Consider the following 23,675-nt stretch of genomic DNA (forward strand, 5'->3'; position numbering starts at 1 on the left):
TGGAAACAATGGTTATTAATAGCTTTACAAGAAAATGTTACAGAATATTTACTTTAATAACTTTTTTTAATAGAATTCTTCTTTCAATTAAAAAAGTAGCCTAAATGTAAACAGGAATTTAGCAATAAAAGCTATGTTTCATATTCTAACTTCTCTTACTTAAAATCTAATCTCTCAAGTGAGATAAAGCTATGCATAAGAGACAGAGCCCTGGTGGTGCAGTGGTTAAGAACTCAGGCTGCTAACCAAAGGGTCGGCAGTTTGAATCCACCAGCTGGTCCTTGGAAACACTATGGGGCTGCTGTAAGTCAGAATCAACTCAACGGCAACGAGTTTGGTTTTTTCAGAGACAAAGTCTTCCACATCATCTTTTAATCACAAAGTTTCATTTCAGCCTCCTTCAATTAAACAGTTAAAATAGAAGAGCTTTCTTAGGACTAAGTCATAAATATTAGCATCAAAAGGTCTTTAATCTATATGCAAATATCTTCTAAACTGATCTAATAACTTCCTCACTTAGCAAATATTTATCAAGTAACTGCTCTGTATTCAAACACTGAGCTAGGAACTCAATAGGTGTCTGAGGCACTAAACTGAAAATGCTACACTTCCAAAGCAGATAATTGGATAATAACAGATTCAAGCTCATTATCTGAAATTGAAAATCATACACAGATGCTCATACTGCTGTACTACAAAGAACCAGAAAGCAGAAAGGGAGAAAACGCTAAAGGTAATGTCAAGGTAAAATACTTCACACAAGTATACAATGTGATAAATTACAAGAAGGGAGGGATTAAGAGAAACATAAAAACCCCTTGGAGAATTTGCTAATCCTCTCGTTAATACTGCTTAACGGTGAAGTAAATCAGGCCAAATATTAAAAGCCCATTTAGAATATACTAATATTTTAACATTTGTAAAGAGCCATTAACACCATTTCACAATGAATGGTCCTTTCCTTTATATTTTATGTAAACAACACATACTGCTTATGCTCAAGTAACTATGATTCTTGAAAATTTATAAAATAGCCCCACCATGCTCTATTTAAGCCTTTCAATTATTTTAAGTCTGCTTAGCCATGTCAACAGTGAAATTATTCAAATAGGCAATAATTTTACATCTATAGGTAGATTATTTTTTAGGAATGATGGAAAACAGCAAATAAATTTACCAATGATTATCTCACTATTTTTACTTCTGTACTAAGCCTTATTGTAAATGCATCCTAACATTCTCAATGAATAGTCTTACCTTAAATATGTGCCATATATGAAGAACAATGCCATCATTAGTCCATTTAAAATAAAAATTACAGCCACATAAAAACAAGCTGGATCTCCCAATCCTTTAAAAATAAGCAAAACATAAGTTATTAACAATAAATTCACTTATGTGTCCAGCAATTTTTATTAAAATGTGCTTATTCTGAAAAACAGTTACCATTGGCTCCCCTGTGGAAACACACTACTGGAGAACATAATGAGGAACAGGTAGTAGCTGCTTGGTTTTAAAACAAGGCTGCAAATTATGTGACACTTCTCCTACTGAGATACAGGGTCTATGCCCCTCGCCTCTGAGCCTGTGTGCGTTTAAGACTGTTCAACAGGATATGGTAAAAGTGATACAATGTGACTTTCGGGGCTCAGTCATAAAGGCCGTGTAGTTTTCACCTTGTTCACTGAAATGCTCACTCTTGCAGCCCTGAGCTGCTGTGTGAAAAGCCCAACTACCCTGAGGTACCATGCTATAAAAAGCCTAAGTCATGGAAAGGCCACATACAGGCGCCCAGTTGACAGCAGGGACCAACCCTGAAGTCGTCCCAGCCACGAGCCAGAGTGATTCCAGTCTGCCCAGACACTCAAGTTTTAACAGCATTGGGACTGACATCACTGAGGAGAGACAAACCGTTCCCACTGTGTCCTGTCCAAATTCCCGACTTGGAGAACTCGTAAACATAATAAAATCATTGATGCTTTATATGACTAAATTTGGGTTTTTATACCACTAAGTATGCTGCAGTAGATCACAGGACAGGAACATAGAAAGGACCTTGCCTTCACAGCTTTCAATAGGACTGAGTCCTTCTCCTCTGGTCACTGTCCAACATATCTTGGTTTGAATACCAATCAAGTCCATTATTTTGGTATAAATCCGGTACCAACTGGCTAAGATTACCTATTTAAAAAAATAGGGAGATAATAATAAAAGATATTATCCTCAATAACTTCCATTACTGAAAAAAAAAATTTTTTTTTTTAATTTTGGCCACTATCAAATCTTCCCTTCCTGGGTCATACACTTGACTCCCTTTAAATCCAGTAAAATGAGCATCGGAATCTTCTACCTAGATTCTTCACTGGTCAGTCTTCAACTGTTCATAAACATGGAAGATTTATATTTTAAAAAGCTATGAAACTCTTACTAAGGGGCATAAAAGTTGATTTAAACAAATAGAGATACTGTGTGTTCTTGAACAAAACAAAAAACAAACCCACTGCCGTCAAGTCGACTCCAACTCATGGCAGCCCCACGTGCTACCAGGCAGGCTGTCCCACAGGATTTCCTTGGCTGACATCTTTATGAAAACAGACCACCAGGCCTTTCTTCCGGGGCACCACTGGACGGGTCTGAACGCCAGCCTTCAGGCTAGTTATTATTGCTGTCGTTGTTGTTGTGTACCACAGAGTGGATTTCAAATCATAGCAAATCTATATGACAGAGAACTGCCCCAAAGGGTTCCCTGGGCTGTAGTCTTCACGGGGGAAATCGCCAGGCCTTTTGGGGCTAATAGCCATGAACAAATCATTTGCACCACCGAGGACCTTATATCTTTTTGAATAGAAGTAAATTCTCCCTCAAATACATTCCAAACATAAAACAATGCCAATCAAAACCTCAAGTGTCTAAAATTTATCTACAGGAATTAAAAAAAAGAGACAACTGAAGGAAGAGCCTAACAGATACTAAAACTCCTTAGTTATGATAATTAAACTAATGTGATACTGGCACAGGAATAGCCAGACAGATCAATATAACCGTGGTGGAGGTGGTGGTGTGTCACCCAAACCCCTCTCCAGGGCTGAGGCACTCATTCCCCCAACATCCGGGATGGTTAGTGACTGACAGCTCTCAGCTGCGTCTTTCTCTGGAAACTGGTGTGACCTCATTCAAGGTGACACACCCTCTACCCAAGGGCAACCTGCACCCAATGACACCGACTAGTCAATAGGGAAGGGCTGTGGATCCTTGCCTCAAGGTGGGAAACTACTCCAAATAAACAAGACAGGATGGGCCACTAAGGAAAGTGTTAGGTATACAACAAAAGAGCATTTTGAAAAAAACAAAGTTAGATTCCTACACACCACACCATACATCAAAGTAATTCCAGATAAAAGATTTAAATGTCGAATATTAAATTATAAAAAAAGGAAGTTTTTTTTACATACTTAAGAAAAAGCATAAATTAAAAAGATTCATTAGTATGAGTTTTCCATACAAAAAAAAATACATACCAATCCTACATGAAGGTAAAAGGCAAACAAAAAATTGAGAAAGTATTTTATACACGCAGCATAGTATTACATTCTACACATAATAAGTGAGCTCTTATAAGATTTAAGAAGAAATATAACAGGCATGAACAAGCAATTATTTAAAAGTACAAATGCATAAATACAGCAAGGAATGAAATACCTCATGTAACTTCAAGTTCTTTTTTGCTTATCAAATTAGCAAGAATGCAGGTAAACAAGCACTTTCAAAAACTGTGCTGGCAATTTCAATTAGTACAATCTTTCTGGAAGGCATTTTGGCAACATGTATCAAAATCATTAAAGTATATATTCTGTTGAGCTCAACAGTTTCACATCAACAATTCATAGTTTTTTTTTTAAAAAAAGATTTAATTAGAAAGATGCTTACGATAAGCTTTGTTTAGAATACTTAAAAAATTAAAAACAACCAGAATTTTCATAAGAGATAGGCTAACTAAACTATAGTAGATTATACAATATTATCTGGTCATTAAAAATGATGCTGTAGCAAAAAATATGACAGTGGAAGACAGTTAAAAATATTCTTAAAAGACAAACATTACTCATGAAGAAAGGTGTCCTATGTAATCTCATTTTTGTAAAAGTGTACATAGCTACAGGAAGTATTCAATAAGCACTACACTAGTAAGAAAACACTGAAACTTGGTGGGTATTTATTCCTCTCTAACATATACTTTCTCATTAATCAATCAGTCCAACTCACTGATCTGGCAGGCAGACTCCTCTCTCTCAGTCGACACTGGCTAAGAGCCTGCTCTGTGTGGATACTGAGCTAGGAGTTGGATCCCAGCAATGATCGAGGCAAACATGGCCCTGCCATCAGGCAGCCTGCTGTCTAGCAGGAAGGCACAGTAAATAAACCATGAGCATGCTAGGAAAAGAGAACACAGAAGAAGGGAGTGCGTAACAGAAGAGCCTCCTCCAGGGAGTCAAAGAGGATGTCACTGAGATAGTTGCATCTAAGCTACCAGAACAAGTTGCTGTCAAGTTGATTCCAACCCATGGCAACCCCATGTATGGGGCCCTGGAAAATGCATAACAGTGAGTCAAATGGAGGGATGGTAAAGGACAGGTCATAAAATTCACTGATACAGCCTTCCTTCCTAGCCTCCTGGCCCAACTCTCTTCTCCTTTAGTCCAGCCCCTAGCAATTGCTTTCAATAAAATGAGGAATCCCAGGTAGGGAAGAAACAGTATTTGGCAAAGGACATGTAAAAATGATGGTGCACCCCTGCCATAACCCCTTCACACACACCAATTCTAGAGAGTTTTCACATTTTCTAAATCAAGCAATCATAACAATAGCTTCCACAGAATCCAAGTCCCCCAAAATCAACAATGATCTTTTTCCCATATTCCTTCCCAAGATACAGATTTAAAAAAAAGAAAATGTAACATCTTGAATTATATCTTAGATTTAGAATCAATTTAACACAAATACAGTAAAAATAAAAAATAAAGTGAAAATGCTCACTTGAATAACTAACTTACCTCAGGATAAAGATTGAACCGCTTTAGTGTATTGATAACAAGGGGGTATTCGGTAAGCTTATCATTCATAATCATCCACACACCATTCAAAAATGAGGGTGCTTCCACAATAGTCTTGAAGTAGGAATAATATAGTCCCTGGAATAAATATAAGCTCTAGTTATTAATAAAAGGTACACAATTACTAACTACTGTGCCTCTTCTTAGCTTTAAAAAAAAAAAAAAAAAAAACCTTAAAATACACTTTAAAAAAAAACAAAACAATCAAGCAAATAATAACTATAATTAATTTTGTAGGCTTCTGATCACTGATAAAGTCTTAGGCTGCATAAAGCTACATATTTGAGAATAGCCTTGTCTTCATTGAAATGAACTCAAAATTGCTTCAAAAATAGTTTTAGAACTTAAAAGAATAATATAACTCAGCAAGCTTCCTTTAAGAAAATCCTATAATTCATACCTGTGTAAGTACTCAAAAGAGGCTAGCTTATGATCATGGTGAATAAGGGACTTACCACAGAATTTCAATTTACCATGAACCAAGAAATCTTCTCTGGCCAAAAATGCTTCCTCATAACTGCTTATTGCTTATTTGAATCCCCAAAACAGCACTATCAGCCATATTTGCCCCAGACTTACAGACAAAAATGCAAATATGTTGGGAAGGCTACACAATGATGAATTACATATAAATGACATTGTGATGTCAATTAATTTTACAAATGGTTTTACTTCCTGTCATTTTAGCTAAGGTAAGAACCCTCTGAGATTGGGGCAATGGGGTCAGGAATAGGAAACAACAGTGGTGGTCCTGTTTTGTGAGGAAGAGGCCACTTTTTCCTTGATTTTCTACTTTAAAAAGGTAGCAGGATCAGAATAATACACGGGACAAAAAACAAGAAAGTACTCCAAGCCTTAGGGGAGAGTATAATTGGCCATATAAGGACAAGCAAAAAAACAAAGGATACGAACTCTATCTTCTATACAATTTTACCTAGGGCAGCCCTTTAAGGCTCACAGACATGAAAGTGATTTGCCTACCCAGACGTACTGAAAATGAAAAAAAACTAGGCATTGATACTATGGCGTTACAGCTCTCACGGCACGATTTTTTAAATTATATTTCCTACCTTGTTTTGTGGGTTTGACTTTAGAATCATATAGATATTTTCCTTAATTATAAAACAAAAAGTTTTAAATACCTAAATGTCAAAAGAAAAATGAAACCAAGAAATCTAACTATATATAAACTTGGGACTCTAACCACATGAAGGCTTCCAGGAGCTTTAGGATCAGTAATATTGCTGCATGTCCCTAGTGGAACATATCCTAAGGTCAAAGAGAACTGCAAGCAAATCTCAGGCTTTTTTATTATTTTCAATAATCCTATTTTTAGTAATACCTTTAGTACCATTATTCCTAGGAAATAAGTACAGTCATGCGTCACTTAACACCCACGATACGTTCTGTGAAATAGGATGTTATGTGATTCGGATATTGTGCAAACACCGTATTATATAGAGGCGGTCCCTGGGTTATGAACATCCGACTTATGGACAACCTGTAGTTATTCCTGTAAAGCCTAGTATATTAAAAATTCAAGGTACATACAATGGTTTGTAATAACAAAGAGAGCTACTTTACGACATGCATCAAAACATTATTATTATTACTTCGATTGGAATTTCTGAACTCTATTATAATCTTATGGGACCACGGACGTACATACGGTCAGACTTTGCCCGAATGGGTGCTGTGGATCTCGTGACTGTAATTTGAAACCAAGATTCTCAGGCTAAAAGCTTCAAATATAATATCGAATAAGTAAAAACCTTATAATCCCAAATTCAAATTTTAAAATATGAATATAAATTAATAATTTATGTTTTCCTTAAAAAAAAAAAAAGTGTATTCCATAATTCCATTCCCTGTAAACACCTAGAAACGATGACCGATCTAGTAATAATGAGCATCTCTAGCACCAAGAGTGCAGTCTCTAAGTACCACTTGCTACTGAAAAGGAATCAGACTCCTAGGGAAACTGGCTGATTCCACGTCTGGAGAAGAAATGTACAAGATGAGCGTTGTGGTACCAGAAAGAAAGTATGCTATGGAATACTCGTGAGGTGGCATCAAGGCAACAGATAGAATCAACTGCACGGGCTCTCAGTGGGTAAGTTTACAAATCATCTTAAAATTTATCAGTGCATAATGATACTCAAAAGAAAAATGTCCACTGATCACCACTGGAAGATACTAGGGAACCAATATGTTTCTCTGAAAACTGGTAAATAAAAAGAATCAAGCATCTCCCTGCCTTTCTTGTTTGAAGTGTACCTCTGAGAAACAAATAGTTATTGCGGGAAAGTTCTTTATAGAAGAATTTCAGTTAATAAATGTGGGGGCAGGGGGGATGAAGAACAGAGAATCTATCTGCTTGGCAACCCTAATGAAATAACTGACCTACGCTGATGGCTAGGCTGTAATGGGAGGATCAGCATTAAAACACCTAAAGCCATTTGTCAAATCTTAACAGCACAGTGAGACAACTAGTGCCCAGCACAACCTATGAAGTATTCCTGGCAGGAAAATAAAACTCAAACCTGCAGCTTAACAAGGCTCTGATCCATTAATATCCAAGAAACATGGAACAGAGGGACATGATAACCACCACCACAGGGATGCACTCAGCCAAATGCAGAATGTGGGTAATTCTGCAGGACAAATGACCTGGAATCTTCAACAAATAAAGGAAAAAAAAGGGGGGGGGGGGACTTATAGATTAAAAGACTTAAGATACACATCAACCAAATGCAGTGTGTAGATATTTTTTGGACTCCAGTTCAAATACACCAGCTATTCAAAAACAAAAAAGTCAATCAGGTCATTTAATAAGCACTGATTTTGATGATATTAAGGAACTGTTAATTGTCTTAAGTGTGACAATGGTGCTGTGGTTTAAAAAAAAAAAAAAAAGAGTCCCTGTCTTTTGAGATGCATATGAAAGTATTTACAGGTGAAATGTTAGGATGTCTGGGATTTCCTTTAAAAGAGTTTGGAAAGTGGAGTGGAGATGAAAGAAAGATGGCCATGTGTTGTCAATTGTTAAAGCTTGGGGATATTTAGGGGGGATATCCTTTCTACTTTGGAGTATCTTTGAAAATTTTCATAGTAAAAAGTTAAAAATGTATAAAATACCTAAAGTATAATTAAAAAAACCACATGAAAACGAACCATTTCAGTGCGAAAAGCCATCTCCCTTTCCAATGCTGAGAGGTGAGAAAAATGACGATCATTTTCAAAGAGGCGTGTTATATGGCTCCTGAAAAAACCAAAGAATAAAGCAACAGCATTGAAACGTGCTATTATTTTTAAAAGGAACTCTAAAGGCAAAAATAAAATTATTCATAATTTAGGAGATAATTTTGTAACAAAATTCAAATATGACGGTATACATATTTGTTTTTCCACACAGTATGTCTTATGTTTCTACTAAAATTTCTCTCTATAAGAAAGTATATTCAAATTAGATTTTAAAATTAAAATGAACTAGAATAATGATATTTTAAGTGAAGTACAATACAACTGCACATTAAACTGTAAATGTCATTAAGTTACCACTTCAGAAATACCTGATTAATGAAATTTGTATTTCTATCCAGAGATTAAAAAAACTTAATCTTTTCAACATGAAGACTGTATTAATGTTAAACAAAATAGGGTCTCAAATGTAGCCTCTTTAATAATGGATCTCTTTTACTAAAAAGTTTTATACTGATAATATTCCTTTAAATATATAGGAAATAGCTCTGGGAAGTTATAAACATAAAAATTAGCATACAAGGAAAAACAATCTTACCAGTGCAACACGGCTGCAAAGGCAGCTGGAAGAAAAAAGAAATTTAAATTACTATTTTAGCATAAAGAAATATTTTCACTTTATAGAAAAGTATGTCAAAGATAAACATGTCAAAACTTGTGATGTATAAATGTTAGACTTTCAGGGATTTGGGAAAGAATACTGACTCTTCAAAAGAAGCGCCGAGGCTATGCTTTAAGGCTGGGTCATCTGAGAATTACAAACATATCTACAGTTCTCATCACTCACTCATTCAACAAAGAATATTAGGCCCTACAGGAATCATCAGATGGAAACTACCACAAACGGAACCGAGAGGGGAACAGAACTAAGACGTAAGAACAACTTTAAATAAAGAAATATGGTGACCTGAGGGTACAGGACTGGGGTGGAAGAAAAGGGGACTATCATTTTTTACTTTACATACTGCTGTAATGTCTGAATTTTTACAATAGACTTTACTATTTAAAAAAAATTTTAAAGGAAGTAAGGGAGGGAGGGAGGGAAGGACGAGAAGGGAAGAGAAAGAAAAACTAAAAAATAAAACCAGTCTTGTATGAGAATCAACAGCTTGCTATCTGTCCAAGTACAAAGAACGTATTAAGATGAATCCAGGCAGTCAGGGAAACCTCTTAGACTTAATTAAGCACTTCACGGGCTGAAGTTCCTAGGATCGAAGGCAAAGGACCATAGACTTGGACTTCTATGTCAACTGGCACAACATAGTTCATAAAGACAAAGTCCTACATCCTACTTTGGTGAGCAGCATCTGGGAAGTTAAAAGCTTTCAAGCAGCCATCTAACATACAACTAGTGATCTCTTCCGGTCCAGAGCAAAGGAGGGTGAGAAAAAAAAAAAAAAAGACCCAAGGGAGCAATGAGTCCAAAGGACTAATGGACCACATGAACCACTGCCTACATGACCGCAAGACCAGAAGACCTGGATGGTGCTCAGCTACCACCACCAACAGTTCTGACTGGGATCACAACAGAGGATCCCAGACAGAGTGGGAGAAAAACGTAGAAGAAAAAAATCAAACTCACAAAAAAGACCAGACTTACCGGTCTGACAGAAAGTGGAGGCAACTCCAAGACTATGGTCCTAAGATCCCTTCTGACCTGGAACTGAAGTCATTCCCGGAGATCACCTTCCAGCCAAACAACAGACAAACCCATAAAATAAACAGTGACACCAAGAGGAACGTGCCTTAGAACAATGAATTATGTGAGATCCAAGGGGCAATATTTGCCCGGAAGCAAAGATGAGAAGGCAGGAAGGGTTAGAAAACAGAATGAAGGGACACAGGGAACCCAAGGCAGAAATGGGGACAGTGCCGACACATTGTGGGGAATGAAGCCAAAGCCATGAAACATTTGACGTAGAAACTATCGAATGGAAATCTAATTTGCTCTGTAAACTTTCACCTAATGACAACGTAAAAAATAAAAAAAGGATGAACCCATAAAGCACCATTCAATCTTCTTATATTACAAGATGCATCTGATTGCAGGGTTTTGATTAAGTAGTAGTTTTTTTTTAACTACTCACCTGAACCATGAAAACACTCTTGGAAATGAAACAAAATGACCCAGATTTTATTGCCTTATTCTTAAATTATTTATAATTAAAAAATATATTTTGCCTAGGAGATATTAAGGCTATGAAAGGTAAAGAGTTACTCCTTCTGTCACTGAGGTCATAAATTTTTAACTTTGTCATCTGACATTTATGTTTACATATGGTACTTTGACCTTTTGAATATTTTGTTGTTGCTACTGGCAAATCTATTATTCACGTTCTTTTTGGTTTCTGCCTCTAAAGAATTTCCCCACCCAACAATGATAAAATTTGGCTTCATTTTCTGAATAAATCATCTTTCACTGGAGATAAATACTATCTCTTTTATACTAATTGTCACTCACACACATACAAGAACTGTCATACTTCGCTAATCCCTTTGATATTATAATTGGAATTTCATTCATAAATTAACCCGAGAAGAAACTACATGTTTACAACTAGAATCTTCACTTCACAAAAATGGTATATATCTTCTGTTCAAATTGCCCTAGAGAAAATGCTTATTATTCTGTATAAAATCCACTGCTGTCAAGTTGATTCCGACTCATAGCGACCCTACAGGACAGAGTAGAACCGTCCCAGGAGTTTTCAAGGAGCACCTTTTGGTTAGCAGCCACAGCACGTAACCACTACGCCACCAGGGTTTCCTTTATTCCGTATAGTTAACATATATTTCTTAAGTTTTTACCTGGCAACCTAACACCTTTGCTGCGAATATACGTGAAATCTTTGTCCATTATACTTTGCTGGATATTGTTAATGTATTTATTTTTTAAATATATTTATTTTGTAATTTATTTGGTTGTGTCTCACTTACTGAACTATTAATTCTTAAAAATTGTTAATTTATCATCTTTAATTCATTTCAAAAAATATTATTTAGAAATTATAATTCTGCTCCTGTTTTCTAACTTTACTGCTAGTTTTTTCTCACTTGACAAAAATAAACTGCTAGACTAATACCATATAACTCTGGTAAAAGAGGGCATCCTTGTCTTGTTCTGACTTTAACAGCAACATATTTCATATTAGGCCATTAAGTTAGCCCTTGACCTTCACAACTCTGGAGTGGGAATAGGATTTGTCGAGACCATCATCACTCTACTTCCAAAAATACCCTTCCATACTACACCTAGTGGGCAATCCTCTGAGTTCCTGGCATGTGAATTACACTCTTTTTTTTTTTTTTACGTACAGTCTCCAAGGTCAATTCATAATCTGCCCCATGTTTTGTATTCCCTTGTTCATTCCAATTCAATAATAAAATGGCTAACATTTGAATGCTTATTACATACCAGGCACTTTAAATAAAGTTTTTAATTGTGCTAAATCAAATAATCCTCATAATTACACTATCTGAGAGGTACTAATATTTCCCCAGTATACAGATGAGAAATTGAGGCACAGAGAAGTTTAATAACTTGCCCAAGGACACACAGCTGATAAGCAAAGCAACCAAGACTGGACACAGAAATGTCTGACCTGAAAGCCGTGCACTGAGCAGCACAGCCTCTGCTGATGAGGCTAGAGAGGAGGTGACAAAGATCCAGGCAGCCTTGCTCTAAAGTATTCTTACCCACCTCTCTTATTTTAAAAAGAAAAAGAAAAAAAAAGCTGCAATTCATCTGTTTATATATGCAATATGCTTTATGTTGGTGTTATAAGCTGTTGTCCAGTTGGCCCCCAACTCATGGGGACCCATGCACAACAGAACAAAACGTTGCCTGGTCCTATGCCGTCCCTATGATCAGTTAGGGATCAGACCATTGTGACCCATAGGGTTTTCCTTGAACGATTTTTAAAAGCAGATTACCACGTCTTTCTTCTTATTCCTAGTCTTTGTCTGGAAGCTCCACGAAACTCCAGCAACAAGAAGCCTCCACTGACAAATGGTGGCTGCACATGACGGACAGGGAATCGAACTCAGATCTCCCACATGGAAGGAAAGAATTCTACCAGTGAAACACCACTCCCCTCATGTGTTTTACAGAGGTTATTAATTTTTATATAAAATTTTAGAGCTATACTTTAATTTATTCAAAAATGGAACTAAATTATATTTATGTATGTCATCTGAAATGATAGCCCCAGTAAAGCAAATACTGCCTTGTGAACATATAATTTAAGCATAAAGACATACAATCACAAAAGCTTTTGAAAGCATCCCTAGCGGGTTTTTCTTGCCTTCTTGACAGGAAAAATAATATTCTAAATGATTATTATTATTATCCCAGTGATTACCAATCCTTTCTATAGTCTTTTTGGGGGGTATCACAAACTGATAATCCATTTTTTTCCCACTTTAACACAAATGCTACTTTTTGGCATTCTAAAGGGCTGAGGTACATATGCCATTTTTTTTGAAAAATCAAAACATTAAAAAACTGAAAATTATTAAAAAAAAAAAAAAACCTGTTCTATAAGAAAAAAGGTATTCAAGGAAAGAAGATTTGCTTTGTAATCTAATTCAAAGGATTGCAATCTTTATGCCTGAGAATTATAAAAAGCTCTTCTGTTTAGGTGGAAGCACATAAATTACCTGCACCCTGAGACTCAGTCAGATGCTCCCGAATGCTGCATCCATTCTTCCTTAATAAACTATGCAGCAACTTGTATGTCACATTATATCAATTTCAGTCGTATAGGATTTTAGAGGCCTCCTTGCTGAAATTCTTCTATTATTAAATAATATTGTAAACTCTTTATACAAATTAATTAGATTGTAACTCCCTGAGGGCAGGGACAATGTTTTCCCGAACTTTACCACAGTACTTGTTAGCACAAAGCCCAGCCGCAAATGGTTGCTGAATTAACTCGTACAACTTGCTATAATTAAGGTAGAAATGCAATCATCCTGAATCATGTCCACATAACGCACCTAAATTGAATATACTTTGATTATCATAAAAAAGGATATTACGCACGCGCGCACGCACACACGTGCACGCTCACATACTTGGGTGTAATAGCTTTTTTCAAAAATAGAGCTTAGTACAAACTAGAGACATCATTTACATGCACAGCTGTGGAAGGCCTGCGGACTGGTCCACCTGGCGGGCACCTCCCTTCCTCCCCTCTGCCCCTCCTCGGCGGACCAGGCTGTCCCCCAACCCCAGCCCCGGGCAGCAGATGGGCCAGGCGGAGATGCTGCCAGGAGGAACCAGCGCGGAGGGGGGCTGGCGCGCCCTCCTGTGAGCTCCCTGTCCAGTCGCAGGCCCTAGCTCATGCTCCCTCCAACTCCCCTGCTTCCAGCCACAGTTTACAAGGTCAGTCGCATCCCTTGTGCTTTCCCTCCCAGTCTAGCCTGCAGCTGTCAGCAGCAGTAAGGAGGGCAGGTGGAAAGAAGAACCAAAAAAACACCCTATTTGGACAAGTAATGACACTACAGGACAGAGTAGAACTGCCCCAAAGATATGCAAGGCCATAAATCTTGACCGAAGCAGACGGCCACATCTTTCTACCACACAGGGCAGAGGCAGTGGGTTCGAACTGCAAACCTTTTGGTTAACAGCCACCTTAACCACTGCGCCTCCAGGGCTCCTTTGTGCAAAGTAGAAACAGGAAAGGGAGGGCTCTTCCATAACTGTGCACAGTCCTCAAAGCCGGAGTCCCTCTCAGCCTAGCACCCCAGTCCCCAGCCTGTTCCTACCCCCTCTCTCAGCCTTATCCTCTCCCTCAAACTGTGAACAGGTGCAGCCCTGCCCCCGCAGAGGCACTCAGAAGTACTGGGCCCCTTCCTGGACCACCTACCTCAGGAGTAGCGCCCTGGAATCTGCATTTTTAAGATTCCTCCTCTGCACCAAAGCTTGAAACCCAGTGTCCCTGTTTCTCTCTTCTCCAGGCTCAGCTCTGACAGCAAGCAGGCCCCAAGCAGCCTGAGAGATGTGTTTCTAACCACAAATAAACTCTCCCACCCAGGTTCCATTCCCTTACACATGTCCTTATCTGCCTTTAAATTGACCAAGCACCCTCACGAGCTCTCTTATTTAATTTTCACAACATTTACAAACACAGAGGCTGGTGCTCAAAGTGGTTTATGCCCCAAAGGCACACAGCTTGGTAAGTGGCAGGAATTACTTGAACCCAGGTGTTCCAATTCCAATGAGTTTCTTTCCACCCTCTGGAGTTGCCCCCTTTCACATTTGTGGGCATTCAGTCACCTCATCTTGCAACATGTATTCTAAGTACAAATTGACTTGCAGAATTAAAAAACACAGCATATTCCTAAACTGAAACTAATCCATACTTACCCCAAAGCCCTACTGCCATCGAGTCAATTCTGCCACCTAGCGACCCTAGAGGATAGAGTAGAATTGCCCCATAAGGTTTCCACGGAGCAACTGATGAATTCAAACTGCCAACCTTTCGGTTAGCAGCCATAGCGCTTAACCATTACGCCACCAGAGTGCTCTAAGTATCAGCTGCTAACCAAAAGGCTGGCAGTTCTAATCCACCAGGCAGTCCCTGGAAACCCTATGGTGCAGCTCTACTTTGTCCCATAGGTTTGCTAGGAGTCAGAATTGACTCGACAGCAATGGGTTCTTGGTTTTTTAAAGAGTTTTAGCCTCCCTGAATCTCAAGTAACAAGTTGGTTAAAGGCTCTCCTTACATCTATCTGGACAAAGTTCTCAAATCAACCTTAAAAAGTTCTATATTCAACCCCTTCCTGATATTAACAACCCTATCTATCCCCAAGGGTCCATTCAGAGTTTCAAAGTTTCTTTCCAGAAGCTGAAGCCATCAGTAAACCGTGTCCCTGTGCCACATCGACAATCCATCCTTGATGTTGAAGTCAATGTCATCTTTCTAAAGGTACAGTTCTGAGCACCTTGTCCCCTTGCTGGAAAGTCCTCCGTGACTTCCCTTTGCTCATACCATGCAGCCCACACTCCGGCCTATCCCAGTTAATCACCATGGCACATCCTTTATTCTGGCTGCACTGCTCAACAATCCCCAGAAACACCAAGTGCTTTAATGACTCTACCCCTTTGCTCCTGCCTGAGAACAAAACAAACCCTAATTTGTCCTTCAAAGGAATTCAAATGTGACTTTTTCTGCAGCTTTTCCTGCCACCCCAGCTGTGATAACTCTATTATAGAACCTAAACATCTAGTCATGTATACAACAGCTTCCTCTGCTAAACCGCAATGGCCTTGAGGTTGAGGCTGTTTAATTCATCTTTATGCCTGTATCTCTAACATTGTGCACAGCATCGAACATACTGTTCACCGGATTAAATTATTAACTAATATTATCTCAAGCCCCATCCCAGACCTACCGACTCAGAATCTACATTTTACCAAGACCTCCCAGGTGATTCATAAAGATTTCTAGGGGCAGAAGAATCTCAACACTGGAGTCACCAGGGAGTTTTGAACCTTACCAAGGCTTCCTTCCCACCTCCAAAGATTCTGAGTTAACTAGGTCCAGCACTGGGGTTTCTAAACGCTCTCAAAGTGATTCTAACGTGCAATCAGGGTTGAAAACACTGACCTAGAAGATGTTCAAATTGCATTCATTGGCCCCATCCTCAGAGATTCTGATTCAAGAGATCTCACTTGTGTGAGAAATCTAAATGTGTAATAAACCCTAAGATGACTTGCTACAGACCTAACTTTGAGAGGCACTGGCCTTATGTTAGGAAGTCCAATGAAGAGAGCCTATGATAACAATTCAGCTATGAGATGGAGAGACTTGGAAAGTAGTGATGAAATGGGCTTTATTAGGAATAAACCAACCAAACCAAACCCACTGCTATCGAGTCGATTCTGACTAATGGCGACCCTACAGGACGGAGGAGAACTGCCCCATAGAGTTTCCAAGGACTGCCTGGTGGATTTGAACTGCCAGCCTTTTGGTTAGCAGCCATAGCACTTAACCACTACGCCACCAGGGTTTCCTTTATTAGAAAGACGCAGATACAAATTCAAAGATAATCTAAAGGAGAAACTGACAAAACTTGATACCTGAAAATAATGGATTAAAAAAGGAAAAGAATTAAAGTTTAAAATCAAATTCCTTTTATTTCCTCTAGTAAGGAAGTCATTATTAAGAACATTCTTTACATTTTATATGACTTTTAAGTTATTTAGCTTCTCTGGGTCTCATTTTCACCAAGTGTAAAATGAGGGGGTTTTTTATGTGGTAACCTCTTAGCCTCTAGTCCCAGTACTTAATGACCTTGAATAAAACAAACCAGTTGCTACCCTGTGGATTCTGACTCAAGGCAGCCTGATGTGCATCAGGGCAGAACTGTGCTCCATAGGTTTTCAATGGCTGATTTTTGAGAAGTAGATCACCAGGCTTTTCTTCCCAGGTGCCTCTGGGTGGACTCCAATGTCTCGGTTAGCAGCTGAGCACATTAACCTTTTGCACCACCTAGGGGCCCCAATGACCTTGAACAGATACTGTTTCCACTAATCCCTGGGTCTTCATGCTCTCCTTTGTGGCCTCCATGGCTACTTTCTATCTTCCTTTTGATCTTCCTGCTCTCCAAACTACAAAGCGTTGGTAGACTTGGCCTTTTCATTTGTGTTCTATTTTAAATGGGGAAAAATATAATTCTATTTTGAATAGACAAAGAAAGAATGCACTCAATTTATTAATAGAGATATTGCATCTCAAAGTGAGAAGCAGTACTGCTTTTAAAAATCACAGGCATGGCTTGAAGAAAAGTACTGCTCCTAGTAAGATCTGGAAAGTACTGCTCCTAGTAAGATCTGGAAAGTACTACTCCTAGTAAGATCTGGAATTCAGAGTGGTCTACAGGATGATGGCTTTAAAGTTGACTTTAGTCAACTTGGGGAGCCCTGGGGGTGCAGTGGTTAAAGCAATTGACTGCTAACTGAAAGGTCAGCAGTTCGAAACCACCACAGCTTTGCAGGAGGAAGATGTGGCCAGCTGCTTCTGTAGGCACTTACAGCCTTGGAAAGGCTAAGGGATCAGTATGAGTCGGAATCAACTCAACAGCAGTGGGTTTGGTTTTTCTGGTTTTTAGTTCATTTGAGTCTCCTGCATATATTTGACATTTAGCATGTTGCGATGGTTAAGTGCATGGCTGCTAAATGGAAGGTTGGTGGTTCAAACCTACCCAGGGGCTCCATCGGAAAAATACCTGGCAATCTGCCTTCATAAAGATTACAGCCAAGAAAATCCCATGGTGGAATTCTACTGTTTCATGGGCTGAGTCAGAATCAACTCGACAGCACACAAAAACAACAGCAATTATGGTAATATCGTCTAACATCTGTTTATGATGTGCAGTTTACAAAGCACTTTCTTTCACATATTACATCAAAAAAAAAAAAATCCAGGGATCCTTTTGAGGCAGGTAGGGCTCTGATTTTCTGATAAGGTCCAAGATCACAAGGCTGGAACACAGGAAGGCCCAGAGGAGAACTGGGCTCCGTAACTCTGGCCCCTGCCGTTGCCCTGACTCCAAGCTCAGGCATGAAAATGCTAATAAGCACATTCAAGCAAAAGGAGGCACTAGAAAATGCTTATAATAAAAAAAAATTTTTTTAAGTGAATATATGAAACCTGCAGAACACAGAAATTATACATTACCACCCCCAAGCAGAATGTAATTAGGCTTCTAAACCAAGAAATCAACAAAGTAATTTTTCACATATTTTAAATATTTATGTATAAACATAGTATATATGGTACCACAATTTCCTTAGTCATATAAATACTTAATACAACAATTACCCAACATACGTGTTTTTAATGCAATAAATTCCAACTTCCTTTAAAAATATTATTCTCACATAATGTGAATACAAATATTTTGAAATGCAGCAGTAATCTACATTAATAATTTTCATAAAGTAACTTTCCCTTTATTGAAAAAAACACATTTTAGTGCTTTAAAGACAAGTAGCTAGATTAAATATACAACTGAAATAATAAATATATTAGCACACGAATTTGAAGCCTCATTAAATACTTCTGGGCAAGCATAGCAAAGCCACAAAACTCTTGCAAACCTAAAGGAAAAAGTGTAGAGGCTGTACTTGTTCACTAGAGGAAAAAGAGACCCACCCACACACAACACACACCCAAGCCCCTCATATTAAGCAATTGATTTAACAAGCCTACTAACCAATACGCCATTCCAATCTTAAGGTTATGGATTTCCCCCAAACTGCACACCACCCTTGGACATCATAGTGTCTTGCTTATCCTTTATGTGATTAAGAAGATTTGCACCATTTTTACTATTTTTCTCTGTTTTTACACCAATGCGAAACCAACAACCAACACAATCAAAACCAATTCAGAACTTAATAGAGCTTTAAAAAATAAGTATGCAAAGACAAAATGGAAATTGATAGGTTGAGCATAAGTGATTCCTCCCAAAATGAGAAGTCAGCAGAGTGGTGCTATTGCTACAAGACCTATGAGTTCATGTTCCCATTAATGTATTTTTGACAGCTGCCTTAGGCTTTAGGTCTAAAACCTACAATTTGACAGATGTGACTAACACAGCCAGGAGGCCTTAACTTCTAAATCCCAAACTTCACTAGTGAGTTCACTCAACTGGCCTACTTTAGTTTCCTCACCTGCAAAATTCCAAGCGATAACTTTTAAGTTCCATATTTTTATAAATTTCCACAGAGATCAAAGATTAGAAAAGAGTGAGAAATAAGGTGCTATTTAAAAAATCTAAAAGTAGTTGGAAACAGTAGCACTGTGTTAGTTACATAAGTACTTTATGATTAGTATTAAAACCTGGAGAAAAAGATTCTGCGGTTTGACAACTGCAGCACTGAGAGGCTGTATTACAAAAAGCAGTGACTGTTGGTAGGAATTAAATAGGAAAATGCAGTGCCGAGCAGTAGCATTTAAGGCAAATTTTAATTGGTATAAAAATATGAATAAAGCCTCACTCTTCTCAAATACGACAATCTCCCCAAATTAAAAATTTGTCAAGAACAGCATGTTTTGTGAAGTGATTTATAAACTGTATTTAAAATATCACTGGTGCTACTGTATACTAGTAAACAGAATCACTCTCATCCTTCCTCAGTAAAAAAAAAAAAAATAAACTCAGGTCTGTGGTGTGGCTTGGATAAAAGAATTATTTAAAATTTTCCAGGCGGCTCTAGTGAGCAGCTAAGATTGAGAACCATCAGTCTAGACCATCTCTCGCTTTACAAGTGCATAAGCTGAGGCTCAGAAAAACTAAATGCTTTGCTCAGGCACCCAGCTAGTTTGAAACAGGAGTAGAATCAGAAAACCTGACACTCTAAGGCAGTGTTTTCAAATTGTGGGTCATAACACTGGATCACGAAATCAGCTTAGTGGTTTATAAACAGCATTTTTTTTTTAAAAAATTTTATCACAGAGCTTTGTAGATTATAAGGTTAAGTATTAGAAGCCTTGATGGTGCAGACGGTTAAGCATTTGGCTGCTAACCAGAAGGCTGATAGTTTCAACCCATTCAACAGCTCCTCGGGAGAAAGACCTGGCAACTTGCGTCTGTATAGATTACAGCCAAGAAAATCCCATGGGGCAGTTCTACTCTGTCACATGGGGTCACGCTATCAGTCAGAATCCACTTGACAGCACCTAACATCATCATCATTACATGAAACTTTTATTTTAATTAAATATGTGCTGGTCAGTCTCCATTTACGTCTCCAGATCCATCCTCCCCCATTCTCTGCCTCGCGCCCAGCCCCAGGAGGCTAGCTCTACAGAATGCTTCAGTTGGGCCCCTTGCCCCTGGCTTCCAGGTGGCTCAGCCCATGAGAAGCACTAGCAGGAGCTTAGACAGTGGGACAGGCATTTGGGGTTGCTCCTCTTGGGTGGCCCTGGTCCCACACCACAGCTCTGGCTGGGTTCAGCTCCTGACAAAGTTCCCCTTCCCTTCAGGCCCAGAGGTGGTAGCAGCTTCCCATTGTTGAAGGTACCTGGGTGTTTCAGTATCACCTGTTCACACTTCGGAAAATCCTGTTTATTAAATCTGTTTCTTGCCAGGACACTGACATACATAACAGATACAAAGACAAACACGTGTATATGTTTGTTGTTGTTGTTAGTTGTCACCCAGTCAGCTCTTACTGGGTTGCATTTTCAGAAGTGTGAGCAGGTTTAACATAAACTGTATTGTTTATTGTAGGTCATGGTCCGAAAACTTTGAGAAACATCGCCCTAAGATACAGTCTCACGGTCATGATTCTTAGTACACCACTGCCTCCCTGGCTTATATACGGAGTTAAGGGGTTGAAGCTTCTAAAAACAAACATTTCAAGAACTTTCCTTTGTAACTGTTACCATTAAATAAGTAGTAAATAGTAACAGTTGCTACCATTAAATAATGGTCCTAACATCGGACCAAAAAATGTCCAAAATAAAAAAATATTTATTAAAACAAATGATTTTACAATGCTTAATACTGCAACAGTGGATAGGACCACCTTGGTAGGTAGTAGGCTCTTCATCAATGAAGTTGATCAAACAAAGACTGCTTAGCACATATGGAGACGAATGAGAAACTGTAGTAGGGACCCCCAGGTGTATTTCTAACTCTTAAAAATCTGTGATTCTATCATGGAGCCTCAAGTTATAAAATTTCTTCCAAAATATAAATGAAGCAGTTTTTGTCATAGCTTAATATTTAGTCGTTGTACTTTTTTCTCATCAGCTACAGATTATCTCTTGATAAATAAAATATGCACTGTCTCTAAATTTGTCAATCAAAAAGATATTTTAAAGTCCCCTACTAAAGAACTTGTTATGAGTTGGAATCAACTTGAGGGCACTCGGTTTGGTTTTGGGTTTGGTACTAAAGAACTGTATTTTGTCAGCTCAACTCTCTCATTCCGGGAGGGGGGAGGAAGGAGAGAGGAAATGAGGCCGCTTTCAAAACTCTAAACTCTGTTCCTCTTTGCAGGATCTGAGTGGCCTTTTCCTGCCTTGGCAGGTGGGGGGCTGGGGAGACTTGATCTGACATGGGTCTATGAGGGTAAAGGTGAGAGAAGGAACCAAGCAACCCAGGCCCAATCATTCTCCAGAACAATCTCTTATTTTGACCCATGGCCTCATGTAGGTGGATGGCAAAGACACAGTCTTTAGAGCTTGGTCTCTTTGTCTATTCATCATGTATCTGATGCCCAGTGCCCCAGGTATATGTATGTGGGATGGTTCTTGTACTGGACCTGCTTCCAAAGCCCGAAGGGGAGAGTCAAGCAAAGTGCCACGCTGTTACATCAATATGAAACTATATGTAAGTATGGGCATTCCTCTAAATCCAAATGCAAGCTATCCAATATAAGAGCATTCAAAGGAAATACAATTAAAAGAAAAGAAAATATGCAACAAAGTGGCACTAGATATTACATCCTTATTCTCAAGATTGTTACTGCAATCTGAAGCAGCAATGTTATTCCATATTTTACTACAAAGTAGTTAATGTTCACATATAACCATTCAAGAAAAATACAACTTCATTCTGTCACCGGATCTCAAAACAGTAATTCACGTTTGCTTTAGACACAACACACTCATCCCGTTCAGTTTTGCTTCTCAGGACATCCCTGTGGGGTAGGTAGGGCAGAGAGGGAAAGGCTCACAGAAGAAATAACTTGAAACTTAAACCAAGCTTAACCACTGTGGACTGGAGCTGAAGCCTCTGCCTTATCCACTGTACCATGCTGCCTCCCCAAGGTGAACTTATCTAACCTGCACACTGGCCATGTTTTTCAGGCTGGGTACTGAAAATAGATTTTTTCTAGCCTTGAATCCACATAATATATATATATATATATATATATATATATATATATATATCGTCTTTTCTATTATCAACCTTTCTAAGCCCATTAAAACACACAGTGATGACTCTGGCCTCTTGAGACTGAGTAGCCTCAAGTGTAGGCTGTGATCTCAGGGAAGCCGATTTGCTGTATTCCTCTGTCTATAAAAAAAAAAAAATTACTGACCCCTAACTCTTGGTTAAGGAGGCTTTGGGTCACTAAGGGATTTGAAAAGATACCTTGGGATCAACCACCAGTAATTAAATAATTCAGTAGCCAAAGCCCATTAATGGCACTATATAAAAAAGGCAACGTTATAAATTAGGCCCACTATCCAAATTGGCATTTAGCAAAATGTATGTAAGGAAACAAAGGTCCACAACGTATAACTGTTTCAACTTTTTTTTTCATCATATCCCTACGCACCATCCATTTTGTGCACGACAGAGGGAGGGGAGGGGTACGGTGCCCTCCTCACCAAACGTTTCCAGGCCAGCAGGGAGGGTTAAGGCGCCGGGTGCACAAAACACAACACAACGTGGAAAGTGACGTGCCGTGGGGAATTACAAAGTGCCCAAGACGATATTTGCAGTCGAGAAGAAAAAAACACTCAAATTTAATTACAAGTTTTAGTTAACTTTCTAGGACAGGGAACGTGCTTTTTCTTGGAGTTCTACTGAATCGCTTCCAACCCAAAGCAAGCAAGCCATCCTCGCCGTCAGGAGCCGAGATAACGGGAAGGCAGTAGGTCCGCACCAATCAGCAGCGCCCAAGTCTATTTAGCGCAAACCTGCCAGTTCGCAGCCAGGCCGGGCAGCTGTTGATCCCGGGGCCATTTTTCTTAAAGCAGTGACAGCGGATGAGAAGGGTGGGAACGGGCGTGAGCCAGGGAGAGAAGAAGGGAGGGAGGGAGGAAGTACGAATGTCCCAGGAAGAAAAGTCAAAGAGGGTTGCAAACTGGCCGGGAGCGGCTGGTAGTGCTCCGCGGCGGCGAAGAGGGAGGGAAGGGAGGGGGGTCCACGCCTCAAAGTTCCGCGTCCCGGCGGCGGGGCGCCCGCGCGCCCGGGGCTGCTCACCTAGCAGGAGCGTGGTCCACGTCCGGCCGCGCCCCGCGCGCCGCAGGCCCAGCGCCCCGCGCAGCCCGGCCGCCAGGCGCCCCCCGAGGCCGCCCCCGGCGGGCGGCGCAGAGGGCTCGGCGCGGGGCCCCTTCCTGCCCCCGGCGCCCTTGCGCCCGGGGGACGGGGGCGCGCGCTCAGGCCCGGGCTCCCCGGCGCCGACGTCCGGGGCTCCCCTCAGCGGCGACTGCGAGGCGCGGGGCGGCTTGGGGGCCGCCTCCCGGTGCTTGTTCCGCGCCTGCAGGACCATCTTGGCATAGTCGCGCCCGCTCACTGCGCGCGCCCGGACGGCGGCCGAGGAACAGC

General features: G+C 39.6%; 1 protein-coding gene across 3 annotated transcripts in view; it reads right to left on the reverse strand.

Annotated features, from left to right (window-relative positions):
- Positions 1 to 23,634, reverse strand: part of DPY19L1 (dpy-19 like C-mannosyltransferase 1) — a 118,133-nt gene extending 94,499 nt beyond the window's left edge. For all 3 annotated transcript variants that reach the window (XM_010587174.3, XM_064290134.1, XM_064290135.1), the window contains exons 1-6: positions 23,331 to 23,634; positions 8,911 to 8,935; positions 8,286 to 8,373; positions 5,052 to 5,189; positions 2,061 to 2,181; positions 1,258 to 1,351 (exon numbers count right to left, since the gene is read on the reverse strand). In XM_010587174.3, the coding sequence (XP_010585476.1) occupies positions 1,258 to 1,351; positions 2,061 to 2,181; positions 5,052 to 5,189; positions 8,286 to 8,373; positions 8,911 to 8,935; positions 23,331 to 23,619 (755 nt within the window). In that variant the 5' untranslated portion in view covers positions 23,620 to 23,634. The remainder of the gene's footprint in view (positions 1 to 1,257; positions 1,352 to 2,060; positions 2,182 to 5,051; positions 5,190 to 8,285; positions 8,374 to 8,910; positions 8,936 to 23,330) is intronic.
- Positions 23,635 to 23,675: the final 41 nt, after the last annotated feature.

This window comes from Loxodonta africana, chromosome 8, assembly GCF_030014295.1.
Source record: "Loxodonta africana isolate mLoxAfr1 chromosome 8, mLoxAfr1.hap2, whole genome shotgun sequence".
In the NCBI taxonomy this organism is placed as follows: domain Eukaryota; kingdom Metazoa; phylum Chordata; class Mammalia; order Proboscidea; family Elephantidae; genus Loxodonta; species Loxodonta africana.